The 20,257-nt window shown below is 39.0% G+C and overlaps 2 protein-coding genes and 1 non-coding gene across 9 annotated transcripts; 2 read left to right on the top strand and 1 right to left on the bottom strand.

Moving 5' to 3' along the window:
* The first annotated feature begins 1,989 nt into the window (after positions 1-1,989).
* On the top strand, positions 1,990-9,353 carry LOC131311302 (flavonoid 3',5'-methyltransferase-like). Of its 6 annotated transcripts, XM_058338693.1 has the most exons (6): positions 1,990-2,336; positions 5,337-5,420; positions 7,086-7,171; positions 7,728-7,872; positions 8,177-8,308; positions 8,849-9,353. In XM_058338693.1, the coding sequence occupies exons 2-6, from the start codon at positions 5,382-5,384 to the stop codon at positions 9,134-9,136; spliced, it is 690 nt and encodes a 229-aa protein (XP_058194676.1). In that variant the 5' UTR covers positions 1,990-2,336; positions 5,337-5,381; the 3' UTR covers positions 9,137-9,353. The 6 variants fall into 6 exon arrangements, with proteins under 6 accessions (XP_058194676.1, XP_058194681.1, XP_058194675.1 ...); XM_058338692.1 differs by lacking the exon at positions 1,990-2,336 and having other exon boundaries at positions 5,219-5,420; positions 7,728-7,876; positions 8,181-8,308; XM_058338694.1 differs by lacking the exons at positions 1,990-2,336; positions 5,337-5,420 and adding an exon at positions 7,299-7,516 and having other exon boundaries at positions 7,091-7,171; positions 7,728-7,876; positions 8,181-8,308.
* A 4,486-nt stretch (positions 9,354-13,839) lies between these two features.
* LOC131311300 (uncharacterized) lies at positions 13,840-18,766 on the top strand. 2 transcript variants are annotated; one of them, XM_058338690.1, is made up of 9 exons: positions 13,840-14,106; positions 15,862-16,003; positions 16,664-16,732; positions 16,918-17,033; positions 17,134-17,188; positions 17,507-17,627; positions 17,835-17,882; positions 18,049-18,143; positions 18,528-18,766. In XM_058338690.1, the coding sequence occupies exons 1-9, from the start codon at positions 14,027-14,029 to the stop codon at positions 18,624-18,626; spliced, it is 825 nt and encodes a 274-aa protein (XP_058194673.1). In that variant the 5' UTR covers positions 13,840-14,026; the 3' UTR covers positions 18,627-18,766. The 2 variants fall into 2 exon arrangements, with proteins under 2 accessions (XP_058194673.1, XP_058194674.1); XM_058338691.1 differs by having other exon boundaries at positions 13,848-14,106; positions 15,894-16,003.
* A 749-nt stretch (positions 18,767-19,515) lies between these two features.
* Positions 19,516-19,618, bottom strand: LOC131312228 (U6 spliceosomal RNA). Its single transcript, XR_009195797.1, has one exon. It is a non-coding gene; the product is annotated as a U6 spliceosomal RNA (small nuclear RNA).
* Between the last annotated feature and the right edge of the window lie 639 nt (positions 19,619-20,257).

The raw sequence follows: 20,257 nt of genomic DNA, 5'->3' as shown, positions 1-20,257 counted from the left end.
ATCGGAGTCGCTCATTTTATTTAAAATATTTATTTTACAGTCCTTGAAAAAATGAGCTCAAATTCGGTATCGGTTAGGATATCTATGAAACATCCAATTTTATTTCAAAATTCAAGCTTGATTTTACTCTCATTTTATTTAAAATACTTATTTTGGGCCCACTTTGGGTTTCAAAAAAATGCAAAAAATTTATCAAAACCGTTCAGTTTTTTTTTTAAATTCAAAATGGGCCCAAAAAAATTTGTGCGCACTTGTACAAATTTTATATCTGTTACCTTTATTCTTTCTGCTTCCCAAAACCCTCTATAAAAAGTTTACCCCAACCACATGATTCCTCCGCTCCACTCGCTGCAGTGCCAAAACAGAAGACTCATTTCCCCCGGTCCCTGCTTGGTGCCCAATAAATGGGCATGATGATTGATGATTTTGTGGGGCCTAATTTCGGGTCTCAAAAAAATGATTCAATCTTAAAAAAAATTTATGGTTTCTTGTAAAAAAATATCTCAATCCCTTATATGTAAGGATTTTTTCAAAATTAGTAAGCTATTTTAAGAACAACTTGTGGTTTGAATAATTTTTTGGGACCCGAAAATGAGCCCCACAAAATCATCAAATCGATAATCTAAAATTGAGTGTTTGGTCGCTTAGATTAACGATTTATGCCGATAAAAAAAATAGATGAACGATTTATTGATGATTTTGTGGGCCCATTCAAATTCTGAACAAACCCTTATGGATATTGGATTGACATAATTTTTTATAAGAAGTCATAAAAAAATATTTAAAATATAACTTGCGCTTTAAATGGGCCTCATAAAATCATCAATCATCATACCCATTTATTGGCCAAAACGAAACAATTTTGGCATAACAGTAAGTGGAGCGGTGGAATCAAGCAGTGAGGGTAGACTTTTTGAACCCCAAAAAGTTGATATTTCAGTAGCGAATAAGAAAGTGTTTCTGGTAGTAAAAATTTTGTAGATTTTTATTAGTAGTTAAAAAATTGTTAGGTGTTTCCGGTAGAATAAATTATTGAGGAATGTCAAATTATTTTCAGTAATGAATAAGTTAATGAATTTTTGAGTAAAGTTACTGTAACAAAAAAAAATTATTAACAACTATTTTGTTAGTAAAAACAGAATGATAAAATATTGAAATTTTTTTATTAGTAAAAACAAGATGATAAAATACGTTAAATTTTTAATAATTTTTGTTAGTAGAAACACCTCTGAACATACAACCAAGAAATTGTGGTTTAGAATTTGTTGAACCCCAAAAAGTTCTACGTACTATACTGATTTTGGTGTATTTAGAAGAGAGATCGTATTTCAGTAGAGATTGGAAACAACAATTAAGGGTAAGAATGTCATTTTTGCGCATGTGGTAAAAGTATCGAGAAATGCTACCTGCAAAGAAAATGGACAAAGAATTGACCTTTAAAGTGTATTTGAACGGCTCAAATTCGAAACTACTCCAAAAAAAAATCAACTAGTGGGTGAGATTCACTTTGATGTGTGTGACACAATCATCAAAGTGATTCTCAATCATTGATTGTTGTTTTCAAAATATTTTCGAGATAAATTTTCTTTGTACTTAGCATTCTCTATTTTATTTTCTTTGTCCTAACACTTCTCAAAAGTATCGCTGCACACACTGACATTGACGCGACGTTGACATCTTAAAGGTTAAGTGCACGCGTGAGACAAACCAGGTACACAAAAAGGCAAAAAAATCCCTTTAATTTCCTCCTCTTTTCCCTTCCTATTTAACACAACATTTTTATCCAAGAGTCAGGGGTGTTCTATTTTTCAAAAAAAAGTATTTTTTTTTTAAAAAAAATAATTTTAAGTTTAAAAATTATGTATTTACGTAAATAATTTTTCTATCAATATAGATCTTATTTGATAGATCTCATTAAAATCTTTTCAACGGTACAAAAAAAATATCTTTCATGTATAAATCCAACTCATTTTCCCTGCCTCCTTTCTTAGTTCCCACTCCGCAGAGAGAGTTGCAGCGTGAGGGAGACAGAGAGAGGAGAAGACCGGAGCAACACCACCTCCATCATCCCACCGGCCCGGTACCACCACCACCACTCCTCCATTCACCAACCCCAACCGTGAAACCACCATCACCGGATCACCTCGTCCATAACCACCACCAACCGGGTCCTCACCACCGTACATCCTCACCGCAACCGAACAAAACCCCCGAAGTCACCATCACCTCACACTCCAAGCAACATCACTGCCGTACTCACCATCGTTTTAGCCTAGCTCCGCCGCCGCTCCGACCCGCCATCAAATCTCTCCGAAAACCTTTTCGCCGGACAAGAGGTAGCTCGGAACTCACCTCCCTATGTATATCACGTTTCAATAATGATTTTAGCGTTACAGTGTGATAATAATCAAACCCGACGTCGCTGGTCGAAATCAGGCCGTAATCCCCTGTTTTGCCGATTTCCCATAGCCACTGTTTTTTTTTAAAATTATCTTTGGATAATTATATATAGCTTGGCCCCTTGTGTTTGAATAATTTTTAAAACCACCCTAGAGATTATGAAATAATTTTATTAGTCCCTAAATTAAATAGTTTCGGTTCGATGTTAGTTTAATCACATGATTAATATATTCACATGCTAAGTTCTATGGCATGATAAATTTTATCGCATGAGTAGTTTTATCGCATGATTGGATATTATTGTAGAATTAATTATTGTTAGCCTGATAGCATGTTAAGTAAAAATGTTAAACTGCGTGATATGTTGTTGTACTGATCATAGATTGGGCAAATAGGTTCCCGGAGTTGGTTGCGATGTATGGATTTATTACCTTAGATGTGAAAATAGGATTAATGGAAAAATAGAATAATGTGAAAGGTTGTAGGCTTAGTAGGACCTCGGAGGTAGCCTGACAGGACCACGTGTTATTGGGATAGCCTGGTAGGACCTTGAGAGCAGCTTGAAAGACCCGGCGTAGCTAGGGTGGTCAAGCAGGACCTCAGGGGTAGTCTGGCAGGACCTTAGGTATTGAGGGTAACCTGATGACCTAGAATTGTGAGAGTAGGACCTATAAAGTATGTCAAGCGAAATTCTGAGTTAATGGCTAGTAATTGAAATTGATCGTTTGCTGCTTAAATTGCCTTTTAATTTAACCGTATTGTATACGCCTTTGTTTGTAAGTTATGGGTTTCGGGTGGGTTTTGGCTACTAAGCGTCATCGCTCATGGTACTATGTTACCCTGGTAACTCAAATGTCAGATATTGAAGATGGAGCAAATGGCCTTAGGTAAAGAATGATTTGACGTCACCCTTAGTTGCTCTGTAATTTTAATTAATTATTTTAATATTATACGGTAAGAGAATCTGACAAATTACTTTAAGGTTGGTACGTTGTGATTTAATTGGAATTGACAAGACTTTTGGAATTTAAATGCTTTGAAATGGAAAACTAACTGGAAATCTCATTTCAATTTTTTTTAATGTCTCCGATTTTCGGGTCATTACACAGTCCAAGACTCAAACCGATTGGCAAAAAACTAATCAAATATACACTACCCAAAGGGGCAAACTCACACCTAAAGAGCCCAAGCCCAAACCTCAAAGAAAACCCTAAATATATCCGGCTACTGCTGCCACCGCAGAGGCACTGCCACCGCCGCCCAAGAAATTTGACCCCAACAACCACCACAGCACACCGACCACTTTTACCAGGAAACCACGTGTTGAGTAGCAGCAACAAGGGCGGCAGCATGAAGTGACAATTGCCACCCTTCCAAACCCACCACAAATAGGCAGCCCAGCCACTGAGCTCCACCATCTGCCGCTGCACCGCACCAGCAGCAACATCAAAGAGGATGAAGCCGACGGTCGACGCAGGATGTAGAACACGAGAAACACGAGCAGCAAAGCCAAGACCCACATGCCGTTGGGCCATGACCAAACTCACCCAACAGTGAGAGCGGCGGGAGAGAGATCTAGCAAAAAGAAAGTGTGGTTGATCAAATATTTGATGTGTGTAAATTCACATTTGATGAAGATGTCAAAAAGAAAGTGCATGTGGTCGTAAAAATGGAGAGTGTCAAAATTAATTACAGTCTAAAAATAATCAAGTATTTCGAGGAGTAGATTTGGAATCAGATTCTCAATTAATTAGTAGCTGTGCGAATGTTCAAAGAAGGCCCAACTGGCAAATATTCTCCACTCAAGTGGAGTCTCTCGTTAAGGAATGCCGGGCAATGCTCGATGGAGCATAGTATCTGATGCACTGGCTAGAATAGGAGAGTTGCTCAAGATTCGAGACGGGACTAGGATTTGTGCATGCATAAGGGAGGCCGAAACTCAGATACTGAAATTTCATATACATATGTGCATGGTTGAGTTTAAGGGTCATCATTTAGCCCGAAGGCCCGTGACCCGCCCAAAGTCCGCCCTGCCCGCCGGGCTTTTACCCGGTCCGAGTCCGTAAAACGGGCGGGCTAGCCCGGCCCGTAGTTTGTAATGGGCAGGCTCGGGCCTATGAATTTTTACTCAGCCCGGCCCATGAGCCCGCTCGGCAGCCCGCCTGTGATACCCGCCCAAAAGCCCGCCAACGGGCTCACCTATTAGCCCAAAATCCCACAAAATCCTTTCTTTTTTCCCTTGATTTAGTTTTGCCCAAGGAAATTTAAGCCCGCCCGTTGGTCAGCCCGGCTTTTGGCCCGCCAATTAGGCTAGCCCGTGGGCCGGGCTTGGGCTTCAATTTATGGTAGGTAGCCCAGCCCGCCCGGCCCGTCAAAAAGAAAAAGCCCCGTCGGCCCGGCCCGTAGGCGGGCTTGGGCAGCGACTTGGCGGGCTAGGCCGGACCAGCCCGATGACGACCCTTGGTTGAATTTTTAAAATTTCCTTTCATACAAATTTATGGATTTTTATGACAGTAGTTAATTTTTATTACGTGTGTTGTGTGATTTATGAATTTTGAAAAATTTTGACCTACTTGAATATTTTTTGCACATCGATTTGCCCTGCGCATATATCGTAGTTTACTTTGCTCCTATCCATTTTTTCACAACATGTCATTCCTTTGCTCATTGTTCGAAGGCACGGACATTCGCGCGCGTATGTGTATGTGTATGTGTATGTGTATGTGTGTGTGTGTGTGTGTGTGTGTGTATATATATATATATATATATATAGAGAGAGAGAGAGAGAGAGAGAGAGAGACCACCCCTACATTTCTTGCACGTGCACACGTGCTAACCATCTTACCAAAGAATGCTCCCAAGTGTACAAATATCAACCCTCGAGTTCATCACTTCATTAAGAGGAAAGCCTTTCTTTTTTTCTCTTTTTACTTTAGACAACAACATTTTCGAGAAGTCCTTCGGCCACTTGAGACGCGAATATGACGAAGTGCATCCTCAAGAGTGAAGCCCTCACAAAGGTTAGTTTATTATGCTTTTCCAAATTTGCTTTTTGGGTTACATTTGCCAATGGATTTCTGATAATTTATATATTCAGGGAAATTAGAATAATGCATGGTAAGGAAATCATAAATAGTAAAATTTAGCTTCTCTATTTGTTTTCTTCATTAATTTTCTTAAATCCGACACGAAATCAAGAGCAACATTTGAGAGTACTAACTACTAAGGATGCATGCCAGTCTCTTGAACCAACAACTGTATATCAAACAGTTGTTTTTTGGTTCTAATGTGTCGTCTCATATGAACTTTTTTCAATATTGATTCATACAATTATACTTTTCTGATTCCTCTCGCCGAATTGAATGATTAATCTTTAAAATTACAACGAAAAACTAAACAAAATGTAACGGAAAAAAAAAAAACCCAAAAAAATTCTGGACAATAAATTTACAAGAACACAGCCTCAGATCCACTTAATTAATAATTGAGACGGTTCCTTTTTTAGAACTCGTGTTTCCCTCATAAAAGTGGTGTTAGCAACCAACTCTGAATTTTCTGGGGCTTCAAAGAACTGGTCAACGGAAAATTTGGCTGGGTCAGTATTTCAAAGCCCATCAAAATTTGGATCCAAATGGGCCGATTTGATCGAATTGAGAAGCCCAATGTGAATCTACCAGGTCCAGTCGTCCAGTTAATAATGGGCTTCCGAAGCAGCCCGGCCCATTCATAAACATCGGCTGATCCAATATGTATAAAAATAAGCTTTGAGAAAAAACAAAAAGAAAAGGATTCTTCTCATCCTTTTTGGTACTCCACTCCAGTATAGAAGAACCTACCCAAAAGGAGAAATTTTTCAGTGCCAGATGGGCACGGCCACATTGTGCTTGTGCCCGCATCTCGGCCGTCCAAACGTGTTTTGGACGGCCCAAATTTGTTTGAGTAATTTTTTAATGTAAAATTACCAAAACACTCCCTCAAACCCAAACAAATCTGGGCCGTCCAAAACATGTTTGGACGGCCGAAATGCCCGCACGAGCACCACGTGGCTATGCCAACCAGGCACTGAAAAATTTCTCACCCAAAAGCCAACATTTTGGTAATTGGACCCACAAGCCCACATCACAAACCCAACCCAGCCCAATACTGGGAGAAACTATCCGCATCCGGTGGTCCACACCGTAGTTTTCTTCCCCTGGAGAGCGTATTGATGTAGTGTCACGGCTTCATGTCCGGTTGTGTGTGTGCGAGATGGTGCTGAGGCCAAGCTGACACAACTCAATACTGTCAGCTTAGCCTTGGACCCACCTCGTACGCACACTATGAGCGGTGTAACCGTGACATCAAAGTGCGTGCTGATGCGGTGTTAAGGCTTCATGTCCGGTCGTGTGCGCGCGAGATGGGGCTGAGGCCAAGCTGACACCACTTAATACTGTCAGCTTGGCCTTGGATCCACCTCGTATGCACACTATGAGCGGTGAAGCACCACATGCCGGTGCCCTAACGCTACCACTCAATAATAAATCATACGTAATGCGGGAAGTTATATACTACTATATACTAGTGATGCAACAACTTAACAATCTAATCTTCCAAGTTCCAATAAAACATTAAACATCCTCTATCTCATATATATTAAGCTCTGGGCATTTCCTATTCTATAACAGTGTCTACCTATGTAATTGCAGTACATTTTGGAAACTAATGCCTATCCCAGAGAGCATCCCCAACTCAAGGATCTGAGAGAGGCAACTGTTAATAAGTACAATAAATGGTAAGTTTTCTCAATTGGTACAGCTTGTTCAGCATTTCCATGGTTTTTCATTCATTTCAAGCTCATTTCTGAATTCCAATTTTCAATAATAAATGCTAATATGATTCTCAAATGGTTTATTATCAAGCGGTTTTGGGTGGAATTCATTGGCATTGACAGATGGTCTGGTCCAGTACGGAAACCAGGTTTGGGTTGATGATCAGACGGGGGGATTTCATGTAGCCGAAACATGCTTTTAAATCAAAATTTGAAGCTTTTGCGGTTTGGGAAGGTTTGGAAACAGAACTTCAATTCGGAAAAGCTTCAAAGCTGCAAATGGAGAATGCTTTGTCATGACGCCTCTCAGTAAACATATGTTTGTTCTTCTGTTCTTGGACACGCCGTAAAACACTAAGTTTATGGTTCTGATCTCTCGAAAAAGATTCACTTCAACCATTAAACTTAAAAGGCAAATTTTCGTGGAGACTTGGATTGTGAATTCGTAACTTCCCCTTGTGATTGATTTTTTCTCCTTAGAATCACCAGTAGAAATTACCATCTAAAAACTTCCTTGTAGGAGTACAATGAGCGTGCCTGTGGATGAAGGACAACTTATTTCGATGCTTCTAAAGATCATGAATGCCAAGAAGACATTGGAGATTGGTGTTTTTACTGGTTATTCTCTCCTTGCTACAGCTCTTGCTCTTCCGGATGATGGCAAGGCAAGTCTTGCATTGATAACATGCAACTTAGCTTAGGCAGCTTATCAGGAAAAAAAAAAGTTCGCTTAGGGGGAATTTATCTGAAAAATAGTCGCATAGGATCGCATCTGCCAGTTGAGGTAATTGGGATGATCAAGCAAGCAATTCTGTCTTCACTAAGGTCAAGATTAACCTCTCTCCAATTCACATCTAGGCATGAGAATATACTCGATATAGGAAAACTCAAATTTCTGACTAACCCAATAATCATATTTTTTGCTGCATAATTAGCCCATCCGTCAACATTTAGGATCCGTTTTTTCAGGTAGTAGCGATTGATCAAGACAAAGAAGCTTATGAGGTAGGATTGCCATTTATTAGGAAGGCTGGTGTGGAGCATAAGATCAACTACATTCATTCCGATGGCATGATCACTCTGAACAACCTCCTTAAAAACGTAAGTCCATGGCTCCAACTCTTCCCCCATATGCATATCTGTAATTCAAACTTAATCGCGGTTATATAGATTATGATCTTATAGTTGATTTTTGCTGAGAATCGAAGATAGCTTTGATCTTTCCAGATAACACATCTTCTACTAGTTTCATGGCTAGTGCAAAATCGGATGGGTATATCACCTGTTTTTACATGTATTTAGCACCAATTGAAGATAAGTTGATCCAAAATAGAAGATTGTGTGGTCGAGTACAACAGAGTCAGAAACTAATAGATGTAACCGTAAAAGCCAAACGACAAGATTTCTGCAGTTGCAGTACGCGTGGATATTGCCTACATTTTCTTTTGCCTCTTTCCCTCTCTCGCGCAGGAGCGGCAGGACCGTTCCAACATGCTTCCTAATGTGATGCAGAGCAATACTCTTAGATGCACATAGCTGCCACAAGAAAATTGCACAAAACACTCATTTGGATTTTGGCTTACAATTTTTGGATGTAAATGAATAGGAAGGTGATTGACCTCCAGTTATCTACTAATGCAGGAGAGACAAGAAGGGGAATTTGAATTTGCATTTGTGGATGCTGACAAGGAGAACTACATCAATTACCATGAGCTTCTGTTGAAGTTGGTTAAGGTTGGAGGTGTCATAGCATATGACAACACTTTGTGGTCCGGCAGAGTTGCCCCTTCTGAGCATGATGAACAAGTGGAGGACACAGCAAGGGATGCGTTGAGAAAGTTGAATAGTTTCCTGGCTTCGGATTCTCGCATCGACTCATCGCTTGTCTCCATTGCCGATGGTCTCACCCTCTGCAGGCGCCTCCGTTAGCCAAAAGTTTGTTGCACTATAAATTTCTCAGCGGAATACATTCCAGTTTAGGAATGTTCTATCTATGTGAGTTTTACGTACGGCATGGGCCTTTACTTTAGATGTTGTGCCAAAATAAGAGCTCACGTTCTCAACCTTTGATTACTGTACTCAAGTGTCAAGCAAGCACGTACTGACTTCACATGCTATTAATATACATCTTTATATTGTAGGTGCAGCATGAGTGATATTCAATTATTCGAGATGTTGGATTTTTTTCCATTCTTTTTTTTTTTTTGTGTGTGTGCATAAAATGGGTATATGTGCCTCCTTTACATATACCGTGAAGGAGCATTGTCCCGACGTCATATAACCATTTACAGGATATTCTACCGCACTCGCCCGGGACTGAAACCTAGGTCCTATCGCATGCTTTGAGCACTAAAAAATAGGCTTAACTTCCACTACATGCAGAACTTAAACTCGAGCATTAAACTATTTTGGAACAATTTTTTGGAGGCTAGAAATTTAAAGACCGCATTCATCATTCCTTACAAAACATCCATTTCAAAAATATATATCTTTGGCAACAGAATTCTGGAAATGTCAGTAAAGCCTTTTGGCGACACTTTTTTTTTATTTTTTTGTCATTCGTTAATCCTGATCTAAACTATCTAATGGGAATTGGGGGAGGAGATAGGACTTACGGGGATCAAATCTTGTCCATTTACAAAGGAGTATGTAAGGGAGGCCAACTACACTCTATTCCACTTGGCAACACTTCAGAACAATAGCTTAGCCAAAAAAAAAACACAAAGTTGAACAATCGGTATTTGGGTTTTTTTTGTGCGGCGGGTTCAGCAAAAGCGCAACCGCTACCACGGATGATTGATGGCTATGATAATGAAAGTGAAAATCAAAACTCATACAGATAAAATAAAATCACAAAACTTACCCCAAAAAAAATTTTCACAAATAAACGCATAAGAAAGATCAAGAATTTTTTTTTTTAATCAGCAAGAAAGAGACCGAGATACACACTTAAACCACCTTGACAGTACTTGACGTACACTAACAAGTAACGAGGGATGGATTCCCCTAATTCAGGAGAAATTTTCAATTTGCACCTAAAAACTTCACATGCGGCGCGTTTGAAAGTACTTAACCACGTCCAAAGGTCAAATGTTTTTGGAACTCTAACCAAGACCAAGCATCCATATATACGGCCTTGATCTCACACCAATCGAGCCAAAACCTCACATTTGTAAATTCAGAGAAAAAGTTCTTTCCGGTTGATCCGGACAAGGGGCTGTCCGGACAGTCCCGTGTGGGCCCTCTTTGGGTGTTTTTTTGAAAAATCCAAACCGTACATCTTGTAATGTCCGTAAAATAATGTACTTGCGCAAAAAATCAACTTATCCGGACATTGATAGGTATGTCAAAAAATGAGTTTTTATACACACAAAAAATGGACGACTGTGATCTATCAACAATTATTAAAGTTAAACTGTTCACGATTGTCACATTTTTTCGTGTAAAAACTCAACTTTTGACATACCTATTAATGTCCGGACAAGCTGATTTTTTGCGTAAATATATTATTTTGCGAACCCTACAAGATGCACGATTCGAATTTTTCAAACAAAAATGCGCAAAGAGGGTCCACACAGGAGTTGTCCGGTTCATCCGGACAGAACTTATTCTCTTGTAAATTATAACTACATGCAATAGAATTAGAATATGATAATTTCCCTATGTTTTGTAGTACTCCTAGTTTATGGAGTAATTTGTTTATTTATTTTGGTATGTCAGAGGTTCAGGGGTCCGGCCATCGGCCTGCCATGTGGAGACAACAATAATACCTCCAAGGCTACAATAGACTGTTGTCTACTTTCTTGTCCCCGTCCATCCATGTAATCCTCACGTCTCCAAATTGTTAAAATTAGAATGAGGTTTTCACTAAAGACAATGATACACCCACCGCCCACCACCCACCGCTCCGTCCACCGCATGCTTGCCGGGCCCATTCCGGCCACCAGAAAGCAGATCCGAACTGTCCAAAAATTCTATAAAAAAAAATCGAGTGGGCCTACACGAGAATAAACGGCATTCGACGTATGTAAGTGCTCGATCCGAACTTCCAAAAATTAGATGATCCGAGCCATTAAAAAATGGAAGATTAGTTCGAGTACTTACACACTTCGGATGTCGTTGATTCTCGCGTTGGCCCACTCGATTTTTTTTTTAAGAATTTTTGAACGGTTCGGATCAACCGTCCGGTGGCCGGAGTGGGCCCGGTGAGCGTGCGGTGGGCAGAGCGGTGGTTGGTAGGAGGTGGGTGTATCATTTTCGTTCACTAAAAGACCCAGGGATGTTGCCCTATGCCTCGGTGCCAAGCAGGTGTCAAACGGCATCCGGCAATTTATTATGGGATGAACGGTTTACATTGAATCTAAGCGCTCACATATCTGAACCGTCTATTGTTCGATCAAGATTCGAGCTGTTAATTGTCGAAATAAGCGGTTGGATCGGCTGCTCGACACTACTGCCAAACACATAAAAGGGTTCTAGCACAGAAATTTGGCAACCCAAAACAAGTAGCAAGTTATGGAGTCTATCGGGTGCTGTAGTGCAACCCCCCACTACACATGTAGTGCGATCAATCCGGCTGTCATTCTTAGCAATGAACGGTTCATCCAAACAATAGACGGGTAGGATTTGTACAAGCTAGAATTATATCCAACCATTCATTGTCAAGATTGATGACCCATGTGCGCCCTACAGGATATCATGCACTACAGAATTTCCCAATCCGATGTCTACCCCACCTTAAAAAAAGAATTCGCAAAACTCACTATAACTTCAAAAGATAAAACTTTCTAGTAATACGGGTTGTATGAACTTCCACATTTAGTTTCAACTCTTATTGCAAAAGAAAGCTTTGCTCTTGAAAGCACTAGAACATGTAGAGTGATTTACCGAAACAAAATGACTATTTATGGAATAAATTTTGTATCTTAACTTGCGTCTATTTGATAAAACTGAACGCTGAAAAATTAAGTACTGAATGCTGAATTTTTTAAGCTAAAAAGCTGTTTGGTAGACATATTAAGTACTGAATTAAAAAACAATAAATTAATTTTAGTTCCAACTCTCACTAAATTTACTAATGGTCACAATGTACTTATAGTATTGGTAGAATGGTGATTGCGGTGGTGTGTTGGTGGTGATGGAGTGGTGGTGGTGGTGGTGGTGGAGTGGTAGCGATAGTGGTGTAGGTGGTGGTGGAGTGATGATGGTGTAATGGTGGCAGTGGAGTGATGATAGTGTAATGGTGGTAGTGAGTGGTGTTAGTGGAGTGATAGTTGTGCAATGGTGGCATTATGGTGATGGCAGCAGCAGCCAGTGTGGTAGTGGTGGTGACAGTGTGGTAATGGTGGTGGTGGTGATGGAGTGATAGGGGGAGTGGTGGTGGTGGTGGCGAAGTGGTGAGGGTGATGGTGGCCAAGTGGTAGTGGTGGTGGTGGAGTGGTGATGGTAGAGTGGTGGTGATGGTGGCGAAGTGGTGGTGGTGATGGTGGCCAAATGGTGGTGGTGGTGGTGGTGGTGGTGGTGGTGGTGGTGGCCAAGTGGTGGTGGTGGAGTGGTGGTGGTGGTGGAAGTGATTGCGGTGGTGATATGGTAATTAAATGAAAGTACACAAGAATTCAGTCAAAATTAAGTAGTTCAAAGCTACTTAATTTTTTTTCAACTTTTTAGCATACGTTTTAAGTAACACTTAATTTGTTAAACAATGTAAAATGTCGTTATCAAACCTATTGAATCACTTATTATTTAAGGGAAATGATATTGGCACTCCAAAAATTGATGCAGACACTCCAAAATCAGTGTAACTCCAAAGCCATTTTCCTTTGTTTTTGGAAGTGCCTGCATCAATTTTTGGAATGTCAATATCATTTCCCTTATTTAATTGATTCAATTTTAAGTGCTGAATTTAAGTTATCAAACAAGTCCTTACTCTCTTTCATAATTTACTACAAACACATTTTTCTTAGATTTGTAGAGTGATTTACAAAAGAAAAAAGGAAAGTACTAGCAGTTTTAGGAAATCTTTATCCTCTTTTTTGGAATTCTCTTATATCCTTTAAATGTCCTATAACCAAGTGTTAGTAAAATATTCTCCCAAAACAATGAGTCACTTTTCTGTGCTCCCGGGGCACCAAATGGAGATACCCAAGAGCACCCAACAATTCTTTTCAAAACAATTGCCAATTAAAAAAATGTTCCTTTGGTAACCCGCAATTTTACTCAAGTAATTAAAGAATCGGATTTTCTCTTGTCCGAGTATGAATTACATAAGGTAGTCCCATCTCAACCGTGCACTTATTTGTATAAATGACCACGTTCATACAAAAAATCCTATCGATAAGTTTTTTTTTTTTTTTTTGAGCACGCAATATGATTTCTTCTAATATACGTCAGGATTTGTCGGCAAATCCAAACCGTTAAAAAATCCTCTTGAATGGCTACGATCGAAGGAACATATCCCCTTCACTCTAAAATCCGGCAGAAAAGCCGGATTCAGATTCATTTATTAGTACTAAAATCCGTTTTTCCTTCCATAAATTAATGGTGAATGGTCATCAATCAAAAAATAAATAAAAATTTCGAGGGTAATTTCGTCATCCCCTCAGTTTGAAACGCTTGCCCTCTCCGCCTACAATAACCGCGACCGCGAACACCACGACGAACCCCTCTCTCTCTCTCTCTCTCTCTCTCTCTCTCTCTCTATCCACATATACAGTAGATAGATACACACATGTATATGTTGTATGTTTGGAAGGATTCGAGTTGAAATCGATTCCATAGGTTTTCGGAAAAAATGAGCTTTGTAGAGAGGAGTCAATTGGGATGCTGCGTCGCGATCCGTACGCTCCCCCCTCACTCCTCGCCGGTTACCAGATGCCCTCACTCTTCCGCCGCTTCTCAAGGTATTACTACTCTTTATGTAGTCTATATATATGTACTGGACGGCCGGGCAAATGCGATGCGTGTAGAAATCGTGTTATGCTAATGATTGAAAGAGGAAAAAAAAGCTGCAATTGAGATTAATTTTTAGTGAAATCTGGGCTGTGAAAGTACAAAAGAGCGGAGGAGAAATTTGTGGTGGATTTTTTTATTTTATTTTTATCTTGGCATTTTTTTAGGCAGTTGGATGGGTAGTTTAGCCGTTTAGGTAGTGTGAGCCGACATCAGAACTGTCATTCTCACTAAATTTGTTTCCTTTGGGAATTGATTAGACGCTCGGATGCGTGTGGAAACCGTGTTATGTGGAAGAGGAAAAGAGGAAATCTTTAATTGGGATTAATATCCAATGAAAGCTGATTTGTGAAAGTGAAAAGTGGGGAGAAGAAAGCAGTTTTTTTTCCGTTATTCTTGGCCTTATTTGGTCCTAAAAAAGGGTAGGTTAGGAAATTAAAATGTGAGACGGCCTCGAATTCACGTTCACACCACAGTGGGTGTTTCATTTACAATAGTAGTAGTAGATAATAGATGGACTAAATGATAGACGTATATGGGTAGATTATCTTTGTTATTTGTATGTGTGTGTTTGATGTGCGATCTATGAGCTTGATGTTTTGACTGATTCGAAATCTGTACGAGTTGAATTAGTTGTTGTGAAAAGAAAATGGCATTTGTAAGTAGAATAAATTACAGTTTGTTTAATTGTTGTGAAGTATTAGATTGAATTCAGCTGTCGTTATTTTTAGTACTTTAACGAACTAAGCTTCATTAGTTACTTCTGTTCAACCTAATGCAGTTGCTATGAATACTTTAACTTGAGTAAATTTGAATTGGCTTCAATTAAGTAACTGTGAAAAAGGGAAATTTTGACAGAATAAACTTCAATTATTGATTTATGCAACCTGTGATTTTCATTTTTTTTTTTTACAGAAATGTAGTAAAATGTCCTTTTTGGCACACAAAAAAAAAATTATGAGAAGAAAGGAGCTTAATTCCAGCACTAGATATTTTGTCCTGTTTCCTTGCTTTCGAAATCAGTTACTAAGGGTGAAGGTTAGAGTGTTTTGACTCCGAATAAAAGTCTCCGTTTTGCTCTTTTTGAAATATTTTGTTAACAGTAGCCAAATCATCATATTGAACTGTAAAAATTGATTTATATCTATTGCAAACAAAATATTTCGAAAAGAGCAAAACGAAGACTCATTCAGAGTCAAAACCACTCTAGCCTTCACCCTCAGTAAAAGGTTCTACTTAATTTTCTAGCCTTCACCCTCAGTAAAAGGTTCTACTTAATTTTCTAGCCTTCACCCTTGGTAACTTCAAGTGAGTCTAGCTTTCTCAGTGCACTGTGTCTTAAAAGATCCCTGTTCCATACGCAAAACAACTTTCTACAATAAAAATAGTGGAACTGAAGCAGCTTTGTTAGTTTGTCTCAATTTTCTCCAGTTTCCTCCACTTTCCGTACTCCTTTCTCGTCTGAAATTATAACGAAGGAATGAATTTTATGTTTTACTTTCTTTTACCATGATTTTTGGGGGAGGTGGTCCTCTTTCGCCCCTTTTTTGGAGTGCTGGACTAGGAAGATGAATACTCGCTTTTTCAGCTAAAATGTGCTCGCCTTCAAGAATGATGTGTGTTGTGGGATATATTCTTTTCTTTTCGTAGTGCTGCATAAAAGGGCATAAAATTGACCGAGTAATGATTATGCTTTAGAATCCAAGGTTGAAGGTAAGAGTCAACTGGTTGATTGCAGATGATGCAGCTCATGGGACACCAAATCGGATGGGGAAAGGCCTCACTTGTGTTTGCTTCAAGCCTAAGGGAAGTTATGAACGCATTTGCATCAATTTGACGCCCTTACAGGTAGACATCAATGATTTCTAACATGCATTTTCAATACAGAATTTTTTTGAGAAGAGAAAAAAGAGGAAATTAAATTCCTTGGTTTCTTTTTGGGTAGGACCTCTTTATTTTCATCTTAATTTTTCTCCCAAGGAAATAGAAAACAAAGAATTACTCCTCTTCTTCATAGAACTTAGTTTTTGAATTTGACGAAGAAGTTGGATCTTTATTGATACATACTTGTATCAAAGAACTAGCGATAGGACGTACTAATTAAAGAAAACATGAACTGGCAGCAAACTGAGAATACATCAATTTGTGTTGTGGTTTTCATAGTATTATGGAAACATGCAATGAACATAACATCCCTCTTCAATTTAGTCCTAAGTTCCTTCCCATTTGTTCCACGTTGAGATGCTCTGTTACTTCTGCCAATAGAAATATGTTGTATTAATCACGTTTAGACATTGCGGATTCCCTTTCATTCTTTGTTCTTTCTTCGGTACTTTCTTGACCAAAAAGGACTTCTGCTCGTTTTTCCTCCAAAACTCTTTGGTAGAGGTTGGAAACCCAATGATGAAAAGAATTTTCTTTCGATGATTTCAGGAAGATATAGCCCTTTCTGCATAAATCAGTCTTCCTGATTTGTTGTGTTTTCTATATGTGATAACAAATATACAGGAAGAGAGACTTAAAAGGTTGAGGCATCGGATGAAGATTCACTTTGATGCTTCTAGAGTGGAACATCAGGTGTGTTTTGTGCCTAAATTTGTCTACAATCCTGTTGTATCTAAAATTTCTTATCTTACCAGTTAATGGCCTAAAAATATGACACATTACAAAAAAAGTACAAGGGCAGTGTTAATTTTATTTTGTATTTTGCTTTATTGATACACTATTTGTTTGAGTTAGTTATAAGATATTTACACCCTCAGGAAGCTTTGAAAGCTCTATGGTCTGCCACATACCCTGGGCAGGAGCTCCATGGTTTAGTATCCGACCAATGGAAAGAAATGGGTTGGCAGGGGAGAGATCCATCAACTGATTTCAGGTTGCTTTTGTTCTTTGTCAACTTTTGTTTGGTCGTTTATCTATGACGTCCAATAGTTCTTGGCCTTTTCCTCATTATCTTGAGTTCACTTGTTGAACAGAGGCGCTGGTTTCATTTCCTTGGAGAACTTACTGTTTTTTGCCAAGACATTTTCGGTAAGATCCTAATTTGCCATTCAATGATGATGAAATTTTCCTTTGCCGATAAGAAAAAGATCCGAGCTTGCCAAGGCGTACTTTTTCTTCATGAGGCATCTACTTCTGCGTGGTCCACTATTGTAAATGAGCTACAAGTTTTTTTCCCCTATTATTCACTTTGGCTCACAGTTCGTAATGACACCATAAACATTTATCTACCTGGGAATGGCTATGGAGTTGCCGGCCTTTTCACAAGTAGCTGATCTTTTGCAACTATGGTACATATCTAAGGACGCTTTATGATTGTTTTTTTAGTTTTCATTGAATTTGCTGCAGACATCTTTCCAGCGTCTGTTAAATAAGCAAGGAGGCAAGCGATCTGCATGGGAATATCCATTTGCTGTTGCGGGTGTAAATATCACATACATGATCATGCAAATGCTTGATCTTAATACCGGTAAGTCGAAGTACCTCTTATTTGTAGTGTCAAATATTTGATCAACTATGCACTTATATACGTAAATTGGAAAAGAATTCATCCTCTAGGCCCCTCCGTAAGTGTGCACTCCTGAGCTGTGCTAAATTACCATAATCTTCTCTTTGCTTTAGGCAATTTTTTTTTTCCTCTTGGTAATGCTTATGCAATTGATATGAATACTTGCAGCAAAACCCAAGACATTTGTGAGAGCATCTTTCTTGCAGATATTATCAGGTAAAGATCCTGCAACTTGATTTCTTGCAGATATTATCAAGGTGCACGTAAGCTGACCCGAGCACATGCTTATCAAAAAAAAAATCTGATTCCTAGTAGCCATTTCATATTGTTGTATTGAGTTTATTGTTTTGGCTATAACGAGAATTATTTGATGCATTTGCAGAAAATGAGTGGGCGTTTGACTTACTTTATTGTGTGGCCTTCATGGTTATGGACAAGCAGTGGCTAGAGAGAAATGCCACATACATGGAGTTCAATGTGAGTGACCTACCTTATAATTTGTTCTTTCATTTTATGTTTAGAAGAATTACATGTTTTTAATCATTGATACAAATTACAGAATAAATATTTCTTAAACTTATTATTCTCGTTCTCGTATGCCTGACACAACCAGGAGGGCGAAAAACAGCTTATACTTTATTTTCTAGCCTTCACAAATTCAAGATCCAAACACTGCCTCAAGTTCACATTAAAGTTGAAATGAAGTTGATTTCGCACACGACTCCTTTCAACTCATTATTCATATGCTGTAACAGTTTTAGCAAAGAACTTATCATTCTCCATTTTTCCTTCGTACACTCCTGGTTTTTATCTCAAAAGTCCGTGTTGCAGTTTGCTGATTTTAACTTTCATTTTTTTCAGGATGTTTTGAAATCAACTCGGGCTCAGCTGGAAAAGGAATTCCTAATGGATGATGTCGTACAGATCGAAGACATGCCTTCTTATAGCCTGCTCTGTTAATGGCCATCCTGGAGCAAGTTTTAACATGTTTCGATAGTTTTCATTCTTAACATGTTTAGATAACTAGATTTGAACAATCTTTCACCATCTTCAAGTGACCAGATATGCCCTAATTTTATACATACGTGGATGCGTCCAAATGGTTTGTTGTTTCCTCTCCTACTCTTCGACTTCTTTTCTCGAGAGTGGCCTCCTATCTGCATGTGAGGAACATGGACAAGAAGATTCTTTGGCTTGTGCTTTGTTTCCAGTTGAATCAATGCTTGGAACCGTGGATGGATGTAGCTAGGATAAAACAATGGCAAACTAAACAATAGTTACACTTCAATGGAGAATAAACACGATATCGATGGTTTCGTGAGTACTGCTTAGGGGGCTTGGTTAGGGTTTGATTGTACGTTTGCATGCGATCACTGGATCTAAACAAGCAAGAACGTCGAACCATAGGACTGTTGACTGTCTTTGGATCTTGTTTTGAAGATAGATAGGTGCAAAATAAAAAGCCATCATAAAAGCTATTCAAAATGGCGATTTTTTTATTTTTTTTGGTACTTCGAGATATTATTCAACATAGCTATTGTTTCTCATTTTTTCTCCTGTTCAACAAACCCTATAGAAATTCAAAAATCTAAACACAAACTGCGAGGGCGACGATCCGCCCGTTGTATCGCCCCGAACAAAGTTTATTTTTTTCATTTTTTATTTTTAGGTAACCCAGAAATCCGTCCAGAGTAACGAAACAAATCAATTGATGTGTGTCTGTGTGTGGGAGAGAGAGAGAGGTAAAAATATACTGGGTGCTCTCTGGTCTTGGACCATTGGTGGTCCATCCAATGGCATCAATGTGTGGCATGTTGAGGTTAGAAAACTGAGGGCCAAAAGGGAAGAAAAAAATTTGAATCGTTTCTCAATTTGTGAGTGTCATCTTTGTGCATGAGCCATGTTAATCTTCTCTGTATCGTTCCAATTTTATCAGATGTCCCTAAAGGGCCAATATGTTGATAAATTCGCGTTTATATTAACCCTTTTAATATCTCTTCCAATGCCGATGTGGGACAAACTACCATCTATTACTAAAACATTACAAAAAGCACTACTACCCACAAGTCTCTCTCTCTCTCTCTCTCTCTCTGAAGATGACTCCTCGAAATTGATGTTTAGGAAGGTGAATATCCCTACAAAATGAAACAGTCCCAATATCCAGCAGTTCAAAAATAAAGTGAGCAAGATGTGGAAGGTTTGTCCAGGATTAGTTGATTTTTAATGCATAGATAAGGTGATACTGATGCCAATGAAGGTAATAAGATCAGTGCCAAATCAAAACACCCATTAGGCTCTGTCTGGACTTTCAATGGATACGGATTTCACCTGAAGGCGTTTACAAACTTATGATTCAATTTCTTCAATAGTGCGACTCTTAGATGGTATGTCCTGCATATGGTAAAATTGACAAAACTATTACATAGTTGAGACCAGGAGGCCATGGAAGCCTGGGAGGTCTATCTCCGGGTAGAGAAATGGCTTTCCAAGTCACAAGGATGGAGGCCATGGAAGCCTGGGAGGTCTATCTCTGGGTAGAGAATTGACAAAACTATCTCAGAATAGGTAGGAATTGCCAGAGGTAATCAAGA

The sequence above is a fragment of the Rhododendron vialii genome, chromosome 12a, assembly GCF_030253575.1.
Source record: "Rhododendron vialii isolate Sample 1 chromosome 12a, ASM3025357v1".
Classification (NCBI taxonomy): domain Eukaryota; kingdom Viridiplantae; phylum Streptophyta; class Magnoliopsida; order Ericales; family Ericaceae; genus Rhododendron; species Rhododendron vialii.
The sequence above is the reverse complement of the archived record's forward strand: the minus strand, read 5'-3'. Positions and strand labels throughout refer to the sequence as shown.